The 24,459-nt window shown below is 41.3% G+C and overlaps 1 protein-coding gene across 1 annotated transcript in view; it reads right to left on the bottom strand.

The window, feature by feature from the left end:
* The window catches only part of VPS53 (VPS53 subunit of GARP complex), a 270,995-nt gene that overhangs the window by 139,058 nt on the left and 107,478 nt on the right, over positions 1-24,459 (bottom strand). Inside the window, exon 12 of the mRNA XM_073615146.1 lies at positions 7,266-7,367. Coding sequence (XP_073471247.1) covers positions 7,266-7,367 — 102 coding nt within the window. The remainder of the gene's footprint in view (positions 1-7,265; positions 7,368-24,459) is intronic.

The following is a 24,459-nucleotide window of genomic DNA, read 5'->3' as shown; positions in this document are numbered from 1 at the left end:
ATGGATGGAGCCAAATACAGGGCAACCTCAGAAGAAAACCTGTTAGAATCTGCAAAAGACTTAACCACTTACGGCCCGCCCGCCTTCTTTTTACGTCACTACTTTGAAGAGGAATATCATTGTTAAGGCAGCAGCTAGCTGCCATAACCCCAGTATCCTCTTCTTCAGCGGGCAGTCCGCTTTCAGACAAGAGTGGTCTCTGCGCCCCCCCCTGCTCCTCCCACTCCCGCTTACTGGAGCCGTTGGTAGCGGTGGAGGCGATCGGGTCCTGTGTCCTGTTGGGTATGGAGACGAGTGAGGGAAAGATAGCCCCCACCCGTCTCCATATCATTGCAGGGTGGAAGCGACGTCAAAACGTCACTTCCGCCCATTTCTCTTAAAGGGACATTTTTTTTTCAAATGACATTTAATTGTTATTTATTTTTTTTATTGCATTTTAGTGTAAATATAAGATCTGAGGTCTTTTTGACCCCAGATCTCATATTTAAGAGGTCCTGTCATGCTTTTTTTCTATTACAAGGGATGTTTACATTCTTTGTAATAGGAATAAAAGTGACACAATTTTTTTTTTTTTAAAGAACAGTGTAAAAATAAAAATTAAAAGGTAAAATAAATAATAAAAAAAAAATGTTTTAAACACGCCCTGCTCCGCCGAGCTCGCGTGCAGAAGCAAACGCACACGTGAGTAGCGCCCACATATGAAAACGGTGTTCAAACCACACATGTGAGGTATCACCTCAATCGTTAGATCGGTAGAGCGAGAGCAATAATTCTAGCCCTAGACCTCCTCTGTAACTCAAAAATTGCAACCTGTAGAATTTTTTTATAAGCGTAGCCTATGGAAATTTTTAAGGGTAAAAGTTTGTCGTCATTCCATGAGCGGGCGTAATTTTAAAAAGTGTGACATGTTGGGTATCAATTTACTTGGCGTAACATTATCTTTCACAATATAAAAAAAAATTGGGCTAACTTTACTCTTGTCTTATTTTTTAATTAAAAAAAAAGTGTATTTTTTCCAAAAAAAGTGCGCTTGTAAGTTTTCTAGAAAAAATATAGGATTTTTTATAACAGCTTACCTGTAAAATCCTTTTCTTGGAGTACATCACGGGACACAGATCACAATAGTAATCGCTATGTGGGTATATAGACACCTTCATGTGATGGACACTGGTATACCCAATACAGGAAGTTCACTCCCTACATAACCTCTCCTCCTACCAGGAGTACCTCAGTTTTTGTAGTAAAGCAATATACTTAAACCCCAGAAAGAGGGGCGGGACTTCTGTGTCCCATGATATACTTCAAAAAAAGGATTTTACAGGTAAGCTATTGTAAAAATCCTATTTTGTTTATCGTACATCACGGGACACAGGGCACCATAGTAATCACTATGTGGGACGTCCCATAGCAATGCTATTTGAGGGGAGGGAGACACAACCCGTAGGGCACCCCCAGACTTGAGGGCCTATACTGCTGCCTGCAGCACACTGCGCCCAAAGGCAATATCCTCGTGCCTTCTTACATCCACCTGATAGAACTTGGTGAATATATGTACTGAAGACCAAGTTGTGGCTTTACAGATATGAGCCATGGAGGCCTGGTGACGCACTGCCCAAGAAGCACTAACCAATCTGGTAGAGTGCACTTTGACTTGAAAAGGTGGTATCTTACCCCTTAAATCATAAGACTGAATTATAACTTGCCGAATCCACTTAGCGACAGTGGATTTCGACGCTGCCTGTCCTTTCTTAGGACCCTCTGGCAGTACAAATAAGACATCAGTCTTCCAGATCTGAGCAGTCGTCTTTAAATAGACTTTGACCGCTCTCACCACATCAAGACAATGTAGTGACTTCTCTTCCCTGGAACATGGTTTTGGAAAAAATGGCAGGACAATATCTTGGTTCAGGTGGAAACCTGAGACCACTTTTGGCAGAAAACCTGGACCAGGGCACAACACCACTCTGTCCTCGTGAATAATCAAGTATGGCTCTTTACAAGAAAGAGCGGCTAATTCAAAAACCCCCCTTGCTAAGGATATAGCAACCAAGAACACCAACTTCCTTGTTAGAAGGACTAAAGGATTACGCTGTATTGGTTCAAATGGCTGTTTTTGTAACACTGACAAAACGAAGTTCAAGTCCCAAGGGCTCAAAGGTGATTTAACTGGCGGATTATGCCGCATCACCCCTTGCATATAACCCTGGACTAAAGAATGTGAAGCAAGCGGTCTTTGAAAAAAGATCGATAAAGCTGAGACTTGGCCCTTAATAGTACTCAATTTCATCTCTACCCCTAATTGTAGAAAGGCAAGAATTCTGCCTATGATATACTTCCAAGGGTGCCAACCCTTGGAATCACACCAGGAAACATAAGCCCTCCAGACTCTATAATATATGGTTCTGGAAGCTGGCTTCCTTGCATTATTCAAGGTAGAGACAACTGACCTGGAAAGCCCACGTTTTTTTCAGAATGTGGGTTTCAATAGCCAAGCCGTTAAATTTAGCGTTCTAAGGTAGGATGGAATATCGGCCCCTGTGAGAGTAGGTCTGGCCGTTGTGGAAGGGACCACGGATCCTCCACCGCCATCCTTATGCTTTCTGCATACCAGGACCTTCTGGGCCATGCTGGGGCTACCAGAATTACCAGTTTTCTTTCCAGCTTGACCCTGCAAAGAAGTTGTGGCAGCAATTGAATAGGGGGGAATCCATAAACCAGTCAGAACTGATCCCACGGGGTCACCAACGCATCCCATGTGAGTGGATCCCTTGTCCTGGACACAAAGTTGACTAACTTCATGTTGAATCTGGACGCCAGAAGATCTACGTCCAGAGTCCCCCATCTTTGGCAAATAGCCCTGAAAAATGTCGGGGTGAAGGGACCATTCCCCCGGGAATAACTGCTGGTGACTCAGGTAGTCCGCCTGCCAATTCTCCACTCCCGGAATGAAGACTGCCAACAGGCACGGAACATTCCTTTCTGCCCAAGATAGAATATGGTTCACCTCTCTCTGCGCTGTGAGACTCTTAGTGCCCCCTTGGTGATTGATATAGGCCAAAGCTGTGGTTTTGTCGGATTGGATCCTGACAGGACAATCCCGTAACCTGAAAGTCCAGGCCTTCAGAGCCAGACGCACTGCCAGAATCTCTAGGAATCTCTTTCGGTTCTTGACCACTGTCCCTGGACAGTTGTCTTCTCTAGTACTGCTCCCCAGCCTGAAAGGCTGGCATCTGTTGTTACCACTTTCCAGATAACTGGTCTGAAGGATTTTCCTTTTAGCAGATTCTGGGTTAGTAACCACCAACTGAGGCTTTGGGACACCCTTGGGGACAGCCGCATTGCCAAGTCTAAAGCTTGAATCGTTTTGTTCCAAGCAGACAGGATACTGTTTTGCAACAGTCTTGAATGGAACTTGGCATAGGGAACCGCTTCGAATGAAGCCATCATCTTTCCTAACAACCTCATGCAAAGGCGAATGGAGGGATCTCTTTTCGACCTGACCATCTACACCAGCTCTCTTATGGAGTTGATCTTTGCCTGAGGCAAGAACACCTTTTTCTAGGCTGTGTCTATGATCAGACCCAAGTACTCCAGCCTTTTTAGCAGTTTTAAGGAAGACTTCTCTAGGTGGAGAATCTAACCCAGACTTTCCAGTTGGTTGTAATACGCACGCTTTGCTCCAAAACAAGCCATCGACTGGTCTACTGGCAATAGATCGTCTAGGTACACCAAGACTGTTATGCCCTGTGTCCTTAACCTGGCTAGAGGTGCAGCCAGCACACCCGGGGTGCTGTAGCTAGCCCGAAGGGCAAGGCTACAAACTGAAAATGCTGCTGTTCTACCTCAAACTGCAGAAACCTTTGGTGAGCGGGAAATATAGGGACATGCAGATATGCATCCCTGATGTCGATAGACACCAGAAGTTCTCCTCCTTGTAGGATAGAAACCACTGACCTGATCGACTCCATGCAAAAGGAGCGGATTTTCAGGAACTGATTTAGATTCTTTAGATCTAGAATGGGTCTGGCATCTCCATTCGTTTTGGTACCGTAAAGAGATTTGAATAAAACCCCAATCCTTGATCTTCAGTGGGGATTTGTATGATCACCCCCTAAGCCAGTAATCGGTCTAGTGCCCGAAACAGAGATTGTCTTTTCCCTGGATCTTTGGGAACGTTTGACCTCAGAAAACGAGACGGTGGAAAATCCGGAAATTCTAGTTTGTATCTTAGAGACACCGTGGAGATGACCCATCTGTCCTGAATTTCCTCTTGCCAGACTTCTAAGTATTGCAGAAGTCTCCCCCCCCCACTCTGGTGAGGGGGGGCGCCCCTTCATAATGAGGCTTTAGAATGCTGCTTTGCAGGTTTCCGCCCCCAGGACTTCTTTTGTGTCTGGGCCTGACCCTGAGGCTTTCCTCTAGAGTCTGATGGCGGACTGCAGTGACTGCAGGCTGAGTAATGGCTCCTGCAAGGAAAAAGAGGATTTTAACAGGAATTCCAACCTTTTATCTGTTGGATTCTTAAGCATCTGAGCATTGTCTACTGGACAAGTTAAACTTTTATTCACACTGGAAATCGCAGCGTCAACTGCTGGTACATTCTATTGTTTGTTGAATTTTTCCTCCATGGGATAGAGTGCTGTGAATCTCTTTGGAGGGAGAAAATGCTTATGCGGGTGAACCCATTCAGCATAAATAAGCTGTTCTAGTAATGCATGGACAGGAAATGCATGCAAAGGCTGTAAAGGTTTTAAGGAACCTAAAGAAGAAACAAAACTTTCAGCCGACTCCGTTAGGGGTAGTTCGAAAGTGGAACGAACCATCTCCGTAAGAGATTGTACCAGCAATTTCTCAGATTGCGAGACTGAAAAAGGTTCATCCACTGTTGTCTCCTCTGCAGAGGAGTAATAGGTTTGCCTTTGCTCCTGATCGCCTGAGGGTAACACCTCATCCTGTACCCACTGTTCCCTTGGTAAAGGGTCTGAGGTGGGGGAGGGGGACTTAACACGCTTCCTATCCTTTTGGATGTGATTAAAACCACTAATCTTCCTTCTAGGCCCTGCAGGGCGGAGGAAAATGCATCTTCAGTCATGTATACAGGGGCTGAGATGTGAGAAGCAGCTGCACCAACAATTGGTTCCAATGACTCACCCTGGCTTGCCATATCTGATATTTCAGGAGAGGATGACAATGTGGAGGCACAACTGGAGTTCCCAGCGCCTGGGGGTAGAATTTTTGGTACCTTCTTTATGGTGTCTTTGTTGGGAGCCATAGTGCAGAGCACAACAAGCAGAGGCACTAAGTAAATGCACTACTCGCTGAGCAATAGTCTAGCAAAAAACAATGCCGCTAATAAAGTTCAGCTTTGGTGCTGAGTATAAATGTTATTTCCTGTACTGGAAATGCCTGTATGCATTTGCCTTACGTGCCCCCAGCGCTCCTGTGTCCTGTGTGCCAGACTCCAGCTGGTTAAGTTGAGAAGCGTCTGTCTCTGTCTCTCTGTTGTCTCCAGCACCTGCGCTGTGTACTCCTCATGGATTTACGTCCCGCACGCTGCGCAGCGCCTTAAGCCACGGCCCCTCCGTCATTAAGGCTGGTTTAAACTAGCCATAGTCCGCGCGCGCGGACGGCATTCGCTAAAACGCTCCTTGGTCAGCCAGTGCAGACCCAGCGAGAGGGGAGGGAAGGGAGAGCTGGGGAGGCGGGAAGTTTTAAAAAACTTGTGAGGAATAAAAAAGCCAACATAGGAAAGCCGCCGCTGCACCACCCAAGGGGGGGGGGGGGAGTACAAATTATCGTTGTACCTCCCAGCCCCTTAATTCCACCCCAGTGGGGAAAAAGCAAACATGCTGTTGAAAAAACTTTGTTCTGGTTGAGGACTCCCCCCTGGCTTGCTGACAGAACACACATGCTGTTTAGCTGGGACACTGAGCTGACTGAGAAGCAATGTACTAAGGTATGTGCATTTACTCCCTCTAGTGGAGACTTTAAGTCATGACAACATTTTACTCATGAAAAAAAAAACATAGGTGGACTTTTTACAGATCCTGACAGATCCAAACTTCACCCATCACGGCGGGCTGCGTCAGCAAACCTTCAAGGACCGGGTCCCTTTTTAATCGGGGTTCCACTCCCCTGGACCTGTATTAGCACCCCGCCAGGAAAAGCTTTAGGTAATGTAAGCATGACCAAAAAGCCCTGGGTCCTGGGGTCCAGCCCTGCAAGGAGAGGCGTTACAGGCAAAACCTTGTGCTTCGTATACGAGGCCCGGGTACCATCCACCTTGGCCTCAGTGGCACTTTGGATGGATCCAGTCTATACAGGCTGTTTAAATCCAGCAAGGATCCCTCCAGTGGAGCTCTTCAGAGCACGTCTTCACTCGTGACCAACACCTTAGACACTGGCAAAAAAACTAAGGTACTCCTGGTAGGAGGAGAGGTTATATAGGGAGTGAACTTCCTATATTGGGTATACCAGTGTCCATCACCCGAAGGTGCTTATATACCCACATAGTGATTACTATGGTGCTCCGTGTCCCATGATGTACGATAAAGAAAAAATGTTTTTAACTTGTAAACACCGAATCTCAGAAAGAGGCTTGGTCCTTAAGTGGTTAAAACTGGGGCAAAGGTTCACCTTCCAGCAGGACATTGACCCTAAACATACAGCCAGAGCTACAATGGAATGATTTAGATCAAAGCATATGCATGTGTTAGAATGGCCCAGTCAAAGTCTAGACCTAAATCCAATTGAATCTGTGGCAAGACCTGAAAATTGCTGTTAACAGACGCTCTCCATCCAATTTGACAGAGCCTGAGCTATTTTGAAAAGAAGAATGAGCAAAAATTGTACTCTCTAGATGTGCAAAGCTGGTAGAGACATACCCAAAAAGACTTGCAGCTGTAATTGCAGCGAAAGGTGGTTCTACAAAGTATTGACTCAAGGGGGCTGAATACAAACGCACGCCACACCTTTCACATATTTGTAAAAAATGTTGAAAGCATTTATAAAATTTTCATTCCACTTCACAATTATGTGCCACTTTTTGTTGGTCTATCACAAAAAATCCCAATATTAAACATTTACATTTTTGGCTGTAACATGACAAAATGCTGGTCATCATGATGAGCATCTAGTTTGGAAGAACACAAAAAGTGATTGTTTTACGTATGCTGATTTAAGAAACAGCACAGAAGCTGGAGTATGTCAAATTTTGAAGCGACGTCTCCTCTAACTTAAACAATGAACAAATCCACAGATCTCACCTTATCAAGGTCACCATCTCTTTCAAGAGTTGACTCATCTCCTATGTTGTCATCATCTAGGAAGGGATTGGTAGAAACTGGAGCTTGGGGCTCTGGCTTTTTCTGAAAAGCAAAAAATAAATAAATAAAGGTATATCTATCTATCTATATAGATATATATCTATATCTATATAGATAGATATAGATATATATCTATATCTATCTATATAGATATAGCTATATCTATCTATTTATATATGATTTTTAAGCCGTCTATTGGCCTATCCAAAGCCTTCTTTCAATCTAATCGATTCAATATGCAATGTTTGGAAATAAGGTAGCAATACTGTATCTGGACACAATAATCCAGTATTTTGTTGTGCTACAGTTCCACATAGGTATTGCCGTTTTTCCTCTTCTGGGCTTGAACGCAATTTTATAATCATCCTAGATCTAAACAGACACTTCATACACATGCTGGTTAAGATTATACTGCATTCTTCCCAGGTGCCAAACCATCAGGCCTTACTGTGTGGCTCTTCAGGTTTCAGCAGATGGAGGTCTGTTTTGGTGGTTACTTTAAGTGTACATAAGGGAAAACATGCGTTTTTCGCCCTTCGCCATTCAGTAGCAGTTCCCTATAACCATTCCGATCTTTTTTTTATCGAAATAATGTAAAGCAAAAATTTTTACCAGGAGACATCTTGAATCATCTACCCTTTGCCTCAGTGGTCTGTCTTCTATTTGGGAGGACATAGTAGCTTAGCTTGGCTCACAATCCTACCACTGCTGATTTTGCTCAGATTGCCACTAAATTGTCTCCATACCATGAGGATTGTTACTGTAAAGCATAACTTGAATTAATGTTGCTCCTATAATACCTCTAAAATGTACACAAAGTAATGTTTCCTAATATTTGATTATACATTTTTTAAAATAAAAAATGCATACAAAAGTGAGGCAAAAGCCATAATTTCAGCTGTCACTATAGCAAGAGGTGAAGGGAAATCTTTCAATGGGGAACTGTCTTGATAACTGTGTTAGTGGAGTTTTTCCTCTTACTTCCTGTCATGTCTCTGGAGTATAGTAGTTCATGGTTTAGGCCCGGTCCACACTGGTGCGATGCGAGAACACTGCGAATCAACTGCGGGTTCCCGCATCGCACCGACTCGCATGTCAGTTCACACTGCCATATGCGAATCGCTGGGGAGTGTCAATACATTGTTAACGACACCACCAGTTCAGCTTGCATATCGCACTGCGTACTGACACACATGCGATCTGATTCTGGTCCGAACAGAAAAAAGGTTCCTGTGCATGTCTGGACCGAATGCGGTGCAATATCAGCCATACTATCTGTATGGCTGATATCGCACAGACATTGCATGTAATGTGAACAGCAGTGCGCTGTGAATTACATGTGATGTCTGGCATGGCACAAGTGTGAACCGGGCCTTACAGTAGTTTAATTCCTGTGTGATCTCGCTTTTTTTATTTCCTGCTTATCTGTTTTCTGCTTATCTGTTTTCTGTATTCTTTTTATTTTCCCTCTGGTCCTTTAAAATGAGTCTTAATAAAGAAAATATCAAATGTGGCAGTAATTTTTAAGAGGGCTGTAGAGAGCACAAAAGTGAAGGCATTCATTTGTAAATGGGCTTTAATAGCAGTGATCACTAGCAGACTCATGTAATGTGTCTCCAAACTATATCTGTCTCCTGAAGCATGTCCTATATGTCTCCAAAAAGTGCTAAGGCAGGTGTGCAGTCTCTGACCATCGCCTGTTGTACAGCATGTCTTCAGTCTTTAAAAGCTTTCTGTAGCATTACATTCACTGATAATTATGCGAGTCTTCGGTGATATCAAGGGTCGCACTCTAAGGCCCTCTCTTTCAAGTTGGTTTACTACCACTGCTACATTTGGTATTTTTTATTTTTAATCAGATTTTATTTTATTTCTAATTTATACCGAATGTTTGTATTTGTTATACAGTATTATTAAAGTGTCACTAAACCCACATCATCAAAAAACTATCAATAAATGGTGTATTACATGCTGTTCATACTCAGTCACTATGAGATTCATTTTCTGTATTCTGCAAAAAACCTGATTGATCCTGCTGTTCTCCATCTACCCCTTCTGTCCATGTCCCCAATTCAGCTAGGGATTTTGCAGAGCAGTGTTAGCAGCTCTGCCCATGCTCAGTTTTCAGTTAGTTTCTATGCCGAGCATTTCCTCCCTATCACATCTGAGCAGCCCACGTGACTATAGTCACACATATGGGTGTATACACAGTGGTAAAGGACAGCCCACTCACTCCCTCCTCCTTCATGCCCACTAGCTAAACACGAGGGCGGATATTACATGTAGATTAATGGTGGCTTCACCTCCCTGAGGGGTGTGACACATCCTGTGACTGGCAGAAATCCGTCCACACTATGTCATTGCCAAAAAACAATCGATTTGATTTCAAATACATACTTGTATGCCAATATAAAACATTTATTGATATTATTTATTTTTACTCTTGATTCCAAAGACTTTTTTTTTTTAATTTTTTTAACATGTGACCAAATGACACTGACAAAATGTCCTTGTATGCACTGTGAACTTCTAGTCTGTTCTTTACTAACATTTAATTTTGAGCATAATTTTTGGGGAAAAAAAAATACTAGGGAGGCAGGATTATACAGCTGTTGTTTCTCATTTAGGAGATGTATGAAATCCACACAACTCTACAAGTCAGCTTTTACTGATACTTTAGTACAGTTTTCAGCATTGCATGTTCTACAAAAATGTTATTAACCAACAACCACCATTTAAAATACATTAGCAGTGATAAAATGAAAATATTTTAAAACAATGCCATAGATTTAATAAACCGCATAAGTTCCCATGAAGCACGATACTCCAAAACTGAGCAGTGAATAACATGCTGGTTAAGCAATACTGGAGAGCTCTCAAGTGACTGGTTGTTGCATATTGCTTTATGGCATGATTGATTGCTACTGCCATCACATTCTTCAATGCAACTGCAATCCACAAAGCACAGTCATGTACACATTAAAGTATAGCTATATTTTCTCTACAAAATCCCTCAGTACCCCCCCCCCCTTAGCCTCTTGAGCTAAATTAACCTAGAACCTCACTGCACTGCATACTTACCTCTTGAATGGCAAGCGGGAGACTCCAGCTCTATTTACATCTTGAATGTGGAAATCTTGTCTGGTGCTAGGCAAATCTGTGCAAAAACTTCATACACATGAACAGAGGAGTAATTCTACAGTAGAGAGTCCAGGAGTAGGGCACCATTCATGTTCACAGGGGGTGACTATGCAGGAATGGCTGGGTACAGTGAAGATTTCTGCAATCAGGATGTGAACACCACAAGATACCACCACTCAAGAGATGTAGATACACTGGGGTGACGGTTCTATGATATATTAGCTTAGGGGGCCTTGGGGACTTTAAAGAGAATGTCTTTAACATCAAGTTGTAGGTACATTAACATAATTGTTGCGAAACACTGGAATTAAAGGAAACTTGTGCTGAGATAATGCTGGTTGCCCGATTGTTACATAGTTACATAGTTGGTAAGGTTGAATAAAGACAATAGTCCATCCAGTTCAACTTGTGTTGGGGTGTGTGTGTGCATGTAGAAAATAATTTCCCATATTCCCGTATATCGTTTTCGCTAAGATGCACATTCAAGAGCCTTTTAAATCTATCCATACTTCTTGCCGACACCACCGATTGTGGAAGAGAGTTCCACATCCTTACCGCCCTGACAGTGAAAAACCCCCAATGCAGCTTAAGGTTAAACTGCTTCTCATCGTATGGCCCCGTGTCCTCTTACACTCCCTGGGACTGAAAAGTTTCATACTTACACTGGGATCACCATTGAGATTCTTGTACATTGCTATCATATCTCCTTTCAAGTGTCTCTTCTCCAGTGAGAATAAATTGAGCACTTGTAATCGTTCCTCATAATTGAAGTCCTCCAGTCCCCATATTAATTTAGCTGCCCTTCTGTGGACTCTCCCCAGCTCCAGCAAATCCTTTCTGAGGATTGGTGACCAGAACTGGACGCAGTACTCCAGATGCAGCCAAACCAGAGAGTTTTATAAAAGTGGCAGGATTATCGTTTTATTCCTGGAGTAAATTCCCTTTTAATGCATGCTAATATTCTGCCAGCTTTGGTAGCTGCAGCTTGACACTGCACGCTATTGCTCAGTCCGTCTTATACTAGGACCCCTAGATCCTTCTCCATCCTGGAATCCCCTAGAGGTTCTCCCCCTGATTAGTAACTTGCGTTTATATTTTTACCTCCGAAGTGTATTACCTTACATTTACCAATGTTAAACTTAATTTACCACCTAGTAGCCCATTCCAATAATTTATTCAGGTCCTCTTGTAAAGTTTCTATATCCTTCTGTGATGTTATTGCCCTACATATTTTTGTGTCGTCAGCAAACATAAATAAGTTAAACAGAATTGGTCCCAGGACAGAGCCTTGGGGTACCCCATTAACAATTCTAGACCATTCTGAGTACACGTTATTTATCACCACCCTTTGCACTCGCCCCCCATAGCCAGTTTTCTATCCAAGAACAAACCCTATAGTCTATACTCACCAACCTCAGTTTGTAGATTAAACGTTTGTGGAGCACTATATCAAATGCTTAGACACAGATATGATGTATGGTTCTTTCGTAAGCCTGTTGGTGGAACTAAAATCTAACAGTTTCCTTTTTTCTGAACTCTCACACAACCTTTATATTTCAGCACTTTGAACGGATGTAGAGAAGAGAAGACTGAAGATGATAGCCAGATACAAATTATGTAGGACTAGTATCATCTCTGTTTCACCTGAGGCCAATCACTTCACTGGGTATATGTGAGGGTTTACAACCACTTTAAGTGTCTTGTAGTTGCCTGTACAGCAGTACAAAGACTGGTAGAGAGATGGGTAGTATATAAGGATAATCAGGTGTCCTGATTTTACATGTGAGTTGAGAGAGCAAAGAGAACACCTCGACAGCCTGTTGCTGCTCTTTCACTGTCCAATCACAGGCTGGGAACAAGAAGGTAACCCTTTTGCATTGCTTAACTGCTGAAGAGTAATGTCAGGTCACCAGGCTGGCTGTGCTGTTTGACACAAGTGAGTAAATCTCAAGACTGAATGGACAGAAATAAAGCACCATTGAAAGGTGAGACAGCTCTCATATAGGTACGTATTGGTTTGTCTTGAATTTATAATATGCCACTGGATCAGTACAACAGCCAAGCAACTAGAATTTCTAGAAGGAAAAGACACCAATGACAATCTTCTTATGTTCTATGCACAGGTTTGTTTTAAACAATAATGATTTGGTAAAATATTTATCGTGTAAATAATGTTATACCCAACAGAAAGGGGACTACAACATAAGAGAATAGAATAAAAATACTATACTATATATCTATCTATATATACAGTTGTGCTCATAAGCTTACATACTCTGGCAGAATTTATGATTTCTTGGCCATTTTTCAGAGAATGTGAATGATAACACTCATGGTTAGGGTTTGGCTGAAGTCATTTATTATCAATCGACTGTGTTTACTCTTTTTAAATCATAATGGCAACAGAAACTACCCAAATGACCCTGATCAAAAGTTTACATACCCCAGTTCTTAATACCGTGTATTGCCCCCTTTAACATCAATGACAGCTTGAAGTATTTTGTGGCATTTGTGGATGAGGCTCTTTATCTTCTCAGATGGTAAAGCTGCCCATTCCTATTGGCAAAAAGCTCCTAGTTCCTGTAAATTCTTGGGCTGTCTTGCATGAACTGCACATTTGAGATCTCCCCAGAGTGGCTCAATGATATTGAGGACAGGAGACTAAAATGGCCACTCCAGAACCTTCACTTTATTCTGCTGTAGTCAATGACCGGTCGACTTGGCCTTGTGTTGTGGATCATTATGTTGGAATGTCCAAGTACATCCCACGTGCAGCTTCCTGGCTGATGAATGCAAATGTTCCTCCAGTATTTTTTGATTGTAGCTTACACATCTCCAAAACATCACTGATCCACCTAAGTCTTTCACAGTAGGAATGGTGTACCTTTCATCATAGGCCCTGTTGACAGCTCTCCAAATGAAGCGTTTATGGTTGTGGCCAAAAATCCAAAGTTTTGGTCTCATCACTCCAAATGACTTTGTGCCAGAAGGCTTGAGGCTTGTCTCTGTGCTGTTTGGTGTATTGTAAGTGGGATACTTAGCGGCATTTGTATAGTAATGGCTTTCTTCTTGCGACTCAACCATGCAGCCCATCTTTCTTCAAGTGCCTCCTTATTGTGCACCTTGAAACAGTCACACAACATGTTTTCAGAGTCCTGTATTTCACTTGAAGTTATTTGTGGGGTTTTCTTTACATCCAGAACAATTTTCCTGGCAGTTGTGGCTGAAATTCTAGTTGGTCTACCTGACCATGGTTTTGTTTCAACAGAACCCCTCATTATCCACTTAGAGTTTGAACACTGCTAATTGGCATTCTCAATTCCTTGGGTATCTTTTTACATCTCTTTTCTATTTTATACAGTTCAACTACCTATTCCTGCAGATCCTTTGACAATTTTTTTGCTTTCCCCATGACTCAGAATCCAAAAACCTCAGTGCAACACTGAATGAAAGATGCAAAGGTCTGTCAGGAGTCCAGAAACGCATTGACCTTTTATACACACACACACACTAATTACAAGCAAACAGATCACAGGTGAGGATGGTTACCTTTAATAGCCATTCAAACCCCTTTGTGTCAACTTGTGAGCATGTTATCAGGCCAAAATCACCAAGGTATGTAAACTTTTGATCAGGGTCATTTGGGTAGTTTCTGTTGCATTAAGATTTAAAAAGAGTAAACACAGTTGATAATAAATGGCTTCAGCCAAACACTGACTATGAGTGAAAGAAATGTTTTTGTGTTATCATTCATATTCTCTGAAAAATGGCCAGGAAATCATGGAATGACAAAAATGACACTTTGCTACAATGTAAACTAGTGAGTGTACAGCTTGTATAACAGTGTAAATTTGCTGTCCCCTCAAAATAACTCAACACACAGCCAATAATGTCTAAACTGCTGGCAACAAAAGTGAGTACACCCCCAAGTAAAAATGTCCAAATTGGGCCCAAAGCGTCAACATTTTGTGTGGCCACCATTACTTTCCAGCACTGACTTAACCCTCTCGGGCATGGAGTTCACCAGAGCTTCACAGGTTGCCACAGGAGACCTTTTCCACTCCTCCAAGACGACATAACAGTGGATGTTAGAGACCTTACACTCCTCCACCTTCCCTTTGAGGATGCCCCACAGATGCTCAATAGGGTTTAGGTCTGGAGACATGCTTGGCCAGTCCATTACCTTTACCCTCAGCTTCTTTAGCAAGGCAGTGGTCATCTTGGAGGTGTGTTTGGGGTCGTTCTTCATTTTGGAATACTGCCCTGTGGCCCAGTCTCCGAAGGGAGGGGATCATGCTCTGCTTCAGTATGTCACAGTACATGTTAACATTCATGGTTCCCTCAATGAACTGTAGCTCCCCAGTGCCCGTAGCACTCATGCAGCCCCAGACCATGACACTCCCACCACCATGCTTGAGTACAAAGACACAGTTGTCTTTGTACTCCTCACCTGGTTGCCGCAACACAGGCATGACACCATCTGAACCAAAAAAGTTTATCTTGGTCTCATCAGACCACAGGTAATGGTTCCAATGATCCATGTCCTTAGTCTGCTTGTCTTCAGAAAACTGCGGTTTTTCTTGTGCATGATCTTTAGAAGAGGCTTCCTTCTGGGACGACAGCCATGCAGACCAATTTCATGCAGTGTGCGGCGTATGGTCTGAGCACTGACAGGCTGACCCCCCACCCCTTCAACCTCTGCAGCAATGCTGGCAGCACTCATACGTCTATTTCCCTAAGAAAACCACTGGATAGGACGCTGAGCACGTGCACTCGACTCCTTTGGTCGACCATGACGAGGCCTGTTCTGAGTGGAACCTGTCCTGTTAAACCGCTGTATGGTCTTGGCCACCAAGCTGCAGCTCAGTTTCAGGGTCTTGGCAATCTTCCTATAGACTAGGCCATCTTTATGTGGAGCAACAATTTTTTTTTTCAGATCCTCTTTGCCATGAGGTGCCATGTTGAACTTCCAGTGACCAGTATGAGAGAGAGAGTGATGACACCAAATTTAACACACCTTCTCCCCATTTACACCTGAGACCTTGTAACATATACGAGTCACATGACACCGGGGAGGGAAAATGGCTAATTGGGCTCAATTTGGACATTTTCACTTAGGGGTGTATTTAGTTTTGTTGCCAGCAGTTTAGACGTTAATGGCTGTGTGTTGAGTTATTTTAAGGGGACAGCAAATTTACACTGTTATACAAGCTGTACACTCACTACTTTACATTGTAGAAAAGTGTAATCTCTTCAGTGTTGTCACATGAAAAGATCTAACAAAATAATTACAAACATGTGACAAAAAACAAAAATCACATACATATTATATATACATACAGTGGGGGCGGAAAGTATTCAGGCCCTCTTAAATTTTTCACTCTTTGTTCTATTGCAGCCATTTGCTAAAATCATTTAAGTTCATTTGTTTCCTCATTAATGTACACACAGCACCCCATACTGACAGAAAAACACAGAGTTTTTGACATTTTTGCAAATTTAATAAAAAAGAAAAACTGAAATATCACATGGTCCTCAGTATTCAGACCCTTTGCTGTGACACTCATATATTTAACTCAGGTGCTGTCCATTTCTTCTGATCATCCTTGAGATGGTTCTACACCTTCATTTGAGTCCAGCTGTGTTTGATTATACTGATTGGAATTGATTAGGAAAGCCACACACCTGTCTATATAAGACCTTACAGCTCACAGTGCATGTCAGAGCAAATGAGAATCATGAGGTCAAAGGAACTGCCTGAAGAGCTCAGAGACAGAATTATGACAAGGCACAGATCTGGCCAAGGTTACAAAAAAATTCTGCTGCACTTAAGGTTCCTAAGAACACAGTGGCCTCCATAATCCTTAAATGGAAGACATTTGGGACGACCAGAAACCTTTCTAGAGCTGGTCGTCCGGCCAAACTGAGCTATCGGTGGAGAAGAGCCTTGGTGAGAGAGGTAAAGAAGAACCCAAAGATCACTGTGGCTGAGCTCCAGAGATGCAGTCGGGAGATGGGAGAAAGTTGTAGAAAGTCAACCTTGGCCAGATCTGTGCCTTGCCATAATTCTGTCTCTGAGCTCTTCAGGCAGTTCCTTTGACCTCATGATTCTCATTTGCTCTGACATGCACTGTGAGCTGTAAGATCTTATATAGACAGGTGTGTGGCTTTCCTAATCAATTCCAATCAGTATAATCAAACACAGCTGGACTCAAATGAAGGTGTAGAACCATCTCAAGGATGATCAGAAGAAATGGACAGCACCTGAGTTAAATATATGAGTGTCACAGCAAAGGGTCTGAACACTTAGGACCATGTGATATTTCAGTTTTTCTTTTTTAATAAATCTGCAAAAATGTCAACAATTCTGTGTTTTTCTGTCAATATGGGGTGCTGTGTGTACATTAATGAGGAAAAAAAATGAATTTAAATGATTTTAGCAAATGGTTGCAATAGAACAAAGAGTGAAAAATGTAAGAGGGCCTGAATACTTTCCGTCCCCACTGTATATATATCTATATATATCTATATAGATATATATAGATATATATAGATCCATATAGATATATATAGATATATATACAGTGGCTTGCGAAAGTATTCGGCCCCCTTGAACTTTTCAACCTTTTGCCACATTTCAGGCTTCAAACATAAAGATATAAAATTTTTATTTTTTGTGAAGAATCACCAACAAGTGGGACACAATTGTGAAGTGGAACGAAATCTTTTGGATTTTTGAAACTTTTTTAACTAATAAAAAAATGAAAAGTGGGGCGTGCAAAATTATTCGGCCCCCTTGCGTTAATACTTTGTAGAGCCACCTTTTGCTGCGATTACAGCTGCAAGTCGCTTGGGGTATGTCTCCATCAGTTTTGCACATCGAGAGTCTGAAATTCTTGCCCATTCTTCCTTGCAAAACAGCTGGAGCTCAGTGAGGTTGGATGGAGAGCGTTTGTGAACAGCTCTTTCCACAGATTCTCGATTGGATTAAGGTCTGGACTTTGACTTGGCCATTCTAACACCTGGATACGTTTATTTGTGAACCATTCCTTTGTAGATTTTGCTGTATGTTTGGGATCATTGTCTTGTTGGAAGATAAATCTCCATCCCAGTTTCAGGTCTTTTACAGACTCCAACAGGTTTTCATCCAGAATGGTCCTGTATTTGGCTGCATCCATCTTCCCCTCAATTTTAACCATCTTCCCTGTCCCTGCTGAAGAAAAGCAGGCCCAAACCATGATGCTGCCACCACCATGTTTGACAGTGGGGATGGTGTGTTGAGTGTGATGAGCTGTGTTGCTTTTACGCCAAACATATCGTTTTGCATTGTGGCCAAAAAGTTGGATTTTGGTTTCATCGGACCAGAGCACCTGCTTCCACATGTTTGGTGTGTCTCCCAGCTGGCTTGTGGCAAACTTTAGACGAGACTTTTTTATGGATATCTTTGAGAAATGGCTTTCTTCTTGACACTCTTCCATAAAGGCCAGATTTGTGCAGTGTACGACTGATTGTTGTCCTATGGACAGACTCTCCCACCTCAGCTGTAGTTCTCTGCAGGTCATCCAGAGTGATCATGGGCCTCTTGGCTGCATCTCTGATCAGTCTTCTCCTTGTCTGAGCTGAAAGTTTAGAATGACAGCCAGGTCTTGGTAGATTTGCAGTGGTCTGATACTCCTTCCATTTCAAAATGATCGCTTGCACAGTGCTCCTTGGGGTGTTTAAAGCTTGGGAAATCTTTTTGTATCCAAATCCGGCTTTAAACTTCTCCACAACAGTATTACGGACCTGCCTGGTGTGTTCCTTGGTCTTCATGATGCTCTCTGCGCTTTCAACAGAACCCTGAGACTATCACAGAGCAGGTGCATTTATACAGAGACTTGATTACACACAGGTGGATTCTATTTATCACCATCAGTCATTTAGGACAACATTGGATCATTCAGAGATCCTCGCTGAACTTCTGGAGTGAGTTTGCTGCACTGAAAGTAAAGGGGCCGAATAATTTTGCACGCACCACTTTTCAGTTTTTTAATTGCTAATAAAGTTTAAAATATCCAATAGATTTCGTTCCACTTCACAATTGTGTCCCACTTCTTGGTGATTCTTCACAAAAAATTTAAATTTGATATCTTTATGTTTGAAGCCTGAAATGTGGCAAAAGGTTGAAAAGTTCAAGGGGGCCGAATACTTTCGCAAGCCACTGTATATATATATATATATATATATATATATATATATATATATATATATATATATATATATAGATATATAGATATATACACACACACACATATTATATATATAGATATAGATATAGATATAGATATAGATATAGATATAGATATAGATATAGATATAGATATAGATAGATAGATAGATAGATAGATAGATAGATAGATAGATAGATAGATAGATATAGTTAGTGCCTTGCAAAAGTATTCACCCCCCTTGGCTTTTTACCTATTTTGTTACATTACAGCCTTTAGTTCAATGTTTTTTAATCTGAATTATATGTGATGGATCAGAACACAATAGTCTAAGTTGGTGAAGAAAAATTATAAAAATATATACATAAAACTATTTTTCAGAAATAAAAAACTGATAATTGGCATGTGCGTATGTATTCACCCCCTTTGTTATGAAGCTCATAAAAAGCTCTGGTGCAACCAATTACCTTCAGAAGTCACATCATTAGTGAAATGGTGTCGACCTGTGTGCAATCTAAGTGTCACATGATCTATCATCACATATACACACCTTTTTAAAAGGCCCCAGAGGCTGCAACACTTAAGCAAGAGGCACCACTAACCAAACACTGTCATGAAGACCAAGGAACTCTCCAAACAAGTAAGGGACAATGTAGTTGAGAGGTACAAGTCAGGGTTAGGTTATAAAAAAAAATCCAAATCTTTGATGATCCCTAGGAGCACTATCAAATCTATCATAACCAAATGGAAAGAACATGGCACAACAGAAAACCTCCCAAGAGACGGCCGCACATCAAAACTCACGGACCGGGCAAGGAGGGCATTAATAAGAGAGGCAGCACAGAGACCTAAGGTAACCCTGGAGGAACTGCAGAGTTCCACAGCAGAGAGTGGAGTATCTGTACATAGGATGACAATACGCCGTATGCTCCATAGTGTTGGGCTTTATGGCAGTGTGGCCAGAAGAAAGCCATTTCTTTCAGCAAAAAACAAATGGCACGTTTTGAGTTTGCGAAAATACATGTGGGAGACTCCCAAAATGTATGAAGGAAAGTGCTCTGGTCTGATGAGACTAAAATTGAACTTTTTGGTCAAAGAAAATGCTATGTCTGGCGCAAACCCAACACATCACATCACACAAAGAACACCATCACCACAGTGAAACATGGTGGTGGCAGCATCATGCTGTGGGGATGTTTTTCAGCAGTCAGGACTGGGAAACTGGTCAGAGTTGAGGCAAAGATGGATGGTGCTAAATACAGGGATATTCTTGAGCAAAACCTGTATCACTCTGTGACTGATTTGAGGCTAGGATGGAGGTTCACCTTCCAGCAGGACAATGACCCCAAACACAGTGTTAAAGCAACACTTGAGTGGTTAAGGGGAAACATGTAAATTTGTCGGAATGGCCTAGTCAAAGCCCAGATCTCAATCCAATAGAAAATCTGTGGTCAGACTTAAAGATTGCTGTTCACAAGCGCAAACCATCCAACTTGAAGGAGCTGGAGCAGGTTTGCAAGGAGCAATGGGCAAAAATCCCAGTGGTAAGATATGGCAAGCTCATAGAGACTTATCGAAAGTGACTTGGAGCTGTGATAGCTGCAAAAAAGTGGCTCTGCAAAGTATTGACTTTAGGGGGGTGAATAGTTATGCACATTGACCTTTTCTGTTATTTTGTCCTATTTGTTGTTTGCTTCACAATAAAAAATAAATAAAAAACATCTTCAAAGTTGTGGGCATGTTCTGTAAATTAAATGATGCAAATCCTCAAACAATCCATGTTAATTCCAGGTTGTGAGGCAACAAAACACGAAAAATGCCAAAGAGGTGAATACTTTTGCAAGGCACTGTACATACATACTCAGACACACATACAGTGCCTTGAAAAAGTATTCATACAAATTTTCCACATTTTGTCATGTTACAACCAAAAACGTAAATGTATTTTATTGGTATTTTGTGCGATAGACCAACACAAGGAGGCACATAATTGTGAAGTGGAAGTAAAATTTTAAATGGTTTTCAATTTTGTTTACAAATAAATATGTGAAAAGTGTGGTATGCATTTGTATTCAGCCACCCTGAGTAAATACTTTTTAGAACCACCTTTCACTGCATTTACAGCTGCAATTATTTTTTGGGGATGTCTCTACCAGCTTTGCACGTCTAGAGAGTGACATTTGTGCCCATTCTTCTTTGCAAAATAGCTCAAGCTCTGACAGATTGGATGGAGAGCGTCTGAACAGCAATTTTCAAGTCTTGCCACAGATTCTCAATTGGATTTAGGTCTGGACTTTGAATGGGCCATTCTAACACATGAATATGCTTTGGTCAAAAACATTCCATTTTAGCTCTGGTTGTATGTTTAAGGTTGTTGTCCTGCTGGAAGGTAAATCTCCGCCCCAGTCTCAAGTCTTTTGCAGACTTTTACAGGTTTTCTTCTAAGATTGCCCTGTATTTGGCTCCATCCATCTTGTCATCAACTCTGACCAGCTTCCCTGTCCCTGCTGAAGAAAAGCATCCCCACAACATGATGCTGCCACCACCATATTTCACGGTGGGGATGCTGTGTTCAGGGTGATGTGCAGTGTTAGTTTTCCGCCACACATAGCATTTTGCTTTTAGGCCAAAGAGTTCAATTTTGGTCTCATATGACCAGAGCACCTTCTTCCACATGTTTGCTGTGTCCACCACATGGCTTCTCGCAAACAGCAAACGGGACTTCTTATGGCTTGCTTTGAACAATGGCTTTCTTCTTGCCACTCTTCCATAAAAGGCCAGATTTGTGGAGTGCATGACTAATAGTTGTCCTGTGGACAGATTCTTCCACCTGAGCTGTGGATCTCTGAAGTTCCTCCAGATTTACCATGGGCCTCTTGGTTGCTTCTCTGATTAATGCTCTCCTTTCCCAGCCTGTCAGTTTGGGTGGACAAGCATGTCTTGGTAGGTTTGCAGTTGTGCCATACTCTTTCCATTTTCAGATGATGGATTGAACAATGCTCCATGAGATGTTCAAAGCTTGGGTTATTTTTTTATAATCTAACCCCGCTTTAAAACTTCTCCACAACTTTATCCCTGACCTGTCCAGTGTGTTCCTTGGCCTTCACAATGCCCTTTGTTCACTAAGGTTCGCTCACAAACCTCTGAGGGCTTCAAAGAACAGCTGTATTTATACTGAGATTAAAATTACACACAGGTGGACTCTATTTACTAATTAGGCAACTTCTGAAGGCAATTGGTTCCACCAGATCTTAGTTAGGGATATCAGGGTAAAAGGGGACTGAATACAAATGCACGCCACACTTTTCAGATATTTATTTGCAAAAAATTCTGAAAACAATTTATCATTTTCCTTCCACTTCACAATTATGTGCTTTGTGTTGGTCTAAAATCCCAATATATTACAACCAAAAACGTAAATGTATTTTAACAAAATGTGGAAAATGTTAAGGGGTATGAATACTTTTTCAAGGCAATAAATATATAAGTAGAATAAAAAATAAACCTGGAACTCCACCACACACACCATATAAAATGTATATTAAGGAGAACTTGATGACATTTTGGTTAAATATGACTGAATAGGTCTTGTTATTAAATAGGCGTTCCATTAATAAAAATTAATAGTCTGCCTTTTTTTTGTAGAAGAATTATGTCGGCTGTGTTTTGACCCTTTCTAATGTCCTTGGGTGAACCAGCATTCTTTGCACCGAGATAATGAAAAGCACACGTGAATATATTGCATTCTGTAAATTAGAAGCGTATTTGTATGCTGAATAAAATACAACAATGATAATATGTAAACTGATGTCTTGCCAAAGACATTAACTCAGTGTAGTTATGGGTTACTTGTGTACTAGTTTATTAAGGAAGCCAGCTTGTTAGAACAAAATAATGTTTTGGAACACAGACAAAGGTTCTCCACGATCCCATTTAGGTATTGTTGAACACTCTGACCCAGTAGTACTGATGCAGTAGCCACTTTAACCAGAAGTCTGCAAGGTCCATCCTCTGAGAAAACTAGGAAAGGACAGCTCTACTTTCTAAAACACTGGTACCCCAGGAGCTTTTGCAGGTTCTTTGACCTGCTTCAACACTAGCACATACTGTAGAATAAGACTATCAAAGCAGCAGACTGTGCCATTTACCACTATTATTCTGAATTTGTACAATTATATATGGCACTACAACTGCCAGCCTGATACAGAATTTCATCTAGTGCAAAATGATCATAGTAATTCAAAATGAAGAAGGGTTTCAGATAACTATATATTAAATAGTTAAATCACTTGTATAATTGCATTGTATTCATACAGGCAAAATTTAAGTCTTACCCCTGCTGCTTGGAGTTAAGGCAGGCATATAAAATAATATTAATCCCTCTCTGAACTAAATGGATTTATAAGTTGGATACCCTAACCTCAAAGGGCCTTAATGCTGAAATCAATATCAACTGTTTTATTAGTGATTTTTAGGTTTCTGCAGTTCCTGGTTTTATTTATTTCTAACTTTAATAATAAAAACATTATTTGTTTGATAATTTGTAACAGTATTTTAATTTGTAATTATTTTATCATGTGTATTTTATGTATTGTGGATTTTTGGGTAGTTTATATGACTTAGGATATTTTATGGAATGAAATCTGATACTTATTAATGTAAAAGACCGACTGCATTAATGATGCAATGATTAAGTCTAAATACATTCCATTTCTTATAGATTTGGGAATGCACATATGATTTTTCTATGATGGTGCATTGTGAGGTGTATGGCGTTTGAATCGCCTAGTTGTACATATTATGTATAAATTTGGTGGTGGAATACTCCAAGCTTTTCGAATTAGGTTTAAGCTTTATGAAATTGATGTACATTATATAGTAATTTGTTTTTAGTGGGGGGGTCAGTCCCTGTTATTTAAATAAATTTCAGGTGGTACCAAAATTGATGTATTGTGGGACTGGGGTTATGGTTTGGAAAGAGTTAATATAGTCAGCTGCTGCGTGTAAAAGTTGGTTCGTCTTTACCACTGTCCTATCCCCTTTTCGAACGTCTGTATGACAGAATGTGTCAAAAGGTGCGGCTAGCAGTGATCAAGTCTGTAAATCAATCTGTCCTGTGTGCCGATTAAAAGGCTGGTCTGCATAGCAGCTTTTGTGAGCGGCCATGCTTCGGCATGGCCGCTCACTCATACTGAAGCTGAAAACGTTCAAGCTCTGGCACTTACTAAAATGACTGCCAGGAAATTTTTCTTGCAGACCACACATTCTGCGTAAGTCACCCCATGACCTCCCAAAATGAACCAACTTGCAGTAAAATTTGCATCATCAGGGAGAATTGGGTAGTATATAAAATGCCTTTAGCAAAAATAAAAAATAACAGAAACCGATAAGAAAAGGAACATTCCAAAGAGCATGAGCTAAAGGTGGTTTTATCTTATCTGTGCTCTGGGATCGCATACTTTGTTCACACACCTTAGGAGAGACATAACCAATTTCCTACATGTCAACTCAATCAAAAAACACAGAAGTAACAATCGCATCATAAGAGTCGTTGATCCATAACTTTGATGTTCTAGTGTTTATGCATGTAGGTTCGTCTGATCTTAAGAAAATTAGGCAGTTTATAAATCTAGTCATGTGATTTGTGATTAATAAATTGTGTAATTCTATGCAGATTGGATACATATGTGAATATGTTAAGGAAAAAAAAAAACAAAAAAATTAGCAATGCCCGATTTAGTCATCTCCTACAGTGGCCACGTTCTGCTTTCATCTCAGGCTGGCTT

The sequence above is a fragment of the Aquarana catesbeiana genome, linkage group LG02 (genome assembly GCF_042186555.1).
Source record: "Aquarana catesbeiana isolate 2022-GZ linkage group LG02, ASM4218655v1, whole genome shotgun sequence".
NCBI classification, from domain to species: Eukaryota; Metazoa; Chordata; class Amphibia; order Anura; family Ranidae; genus Aquarana; species Aquarana catesbeiana.
The sequence above is the reverse complement of the archived record's forward strand: the minus strand, read 5'-3'. Positions and strand labels throughout refer to the sequence as shown.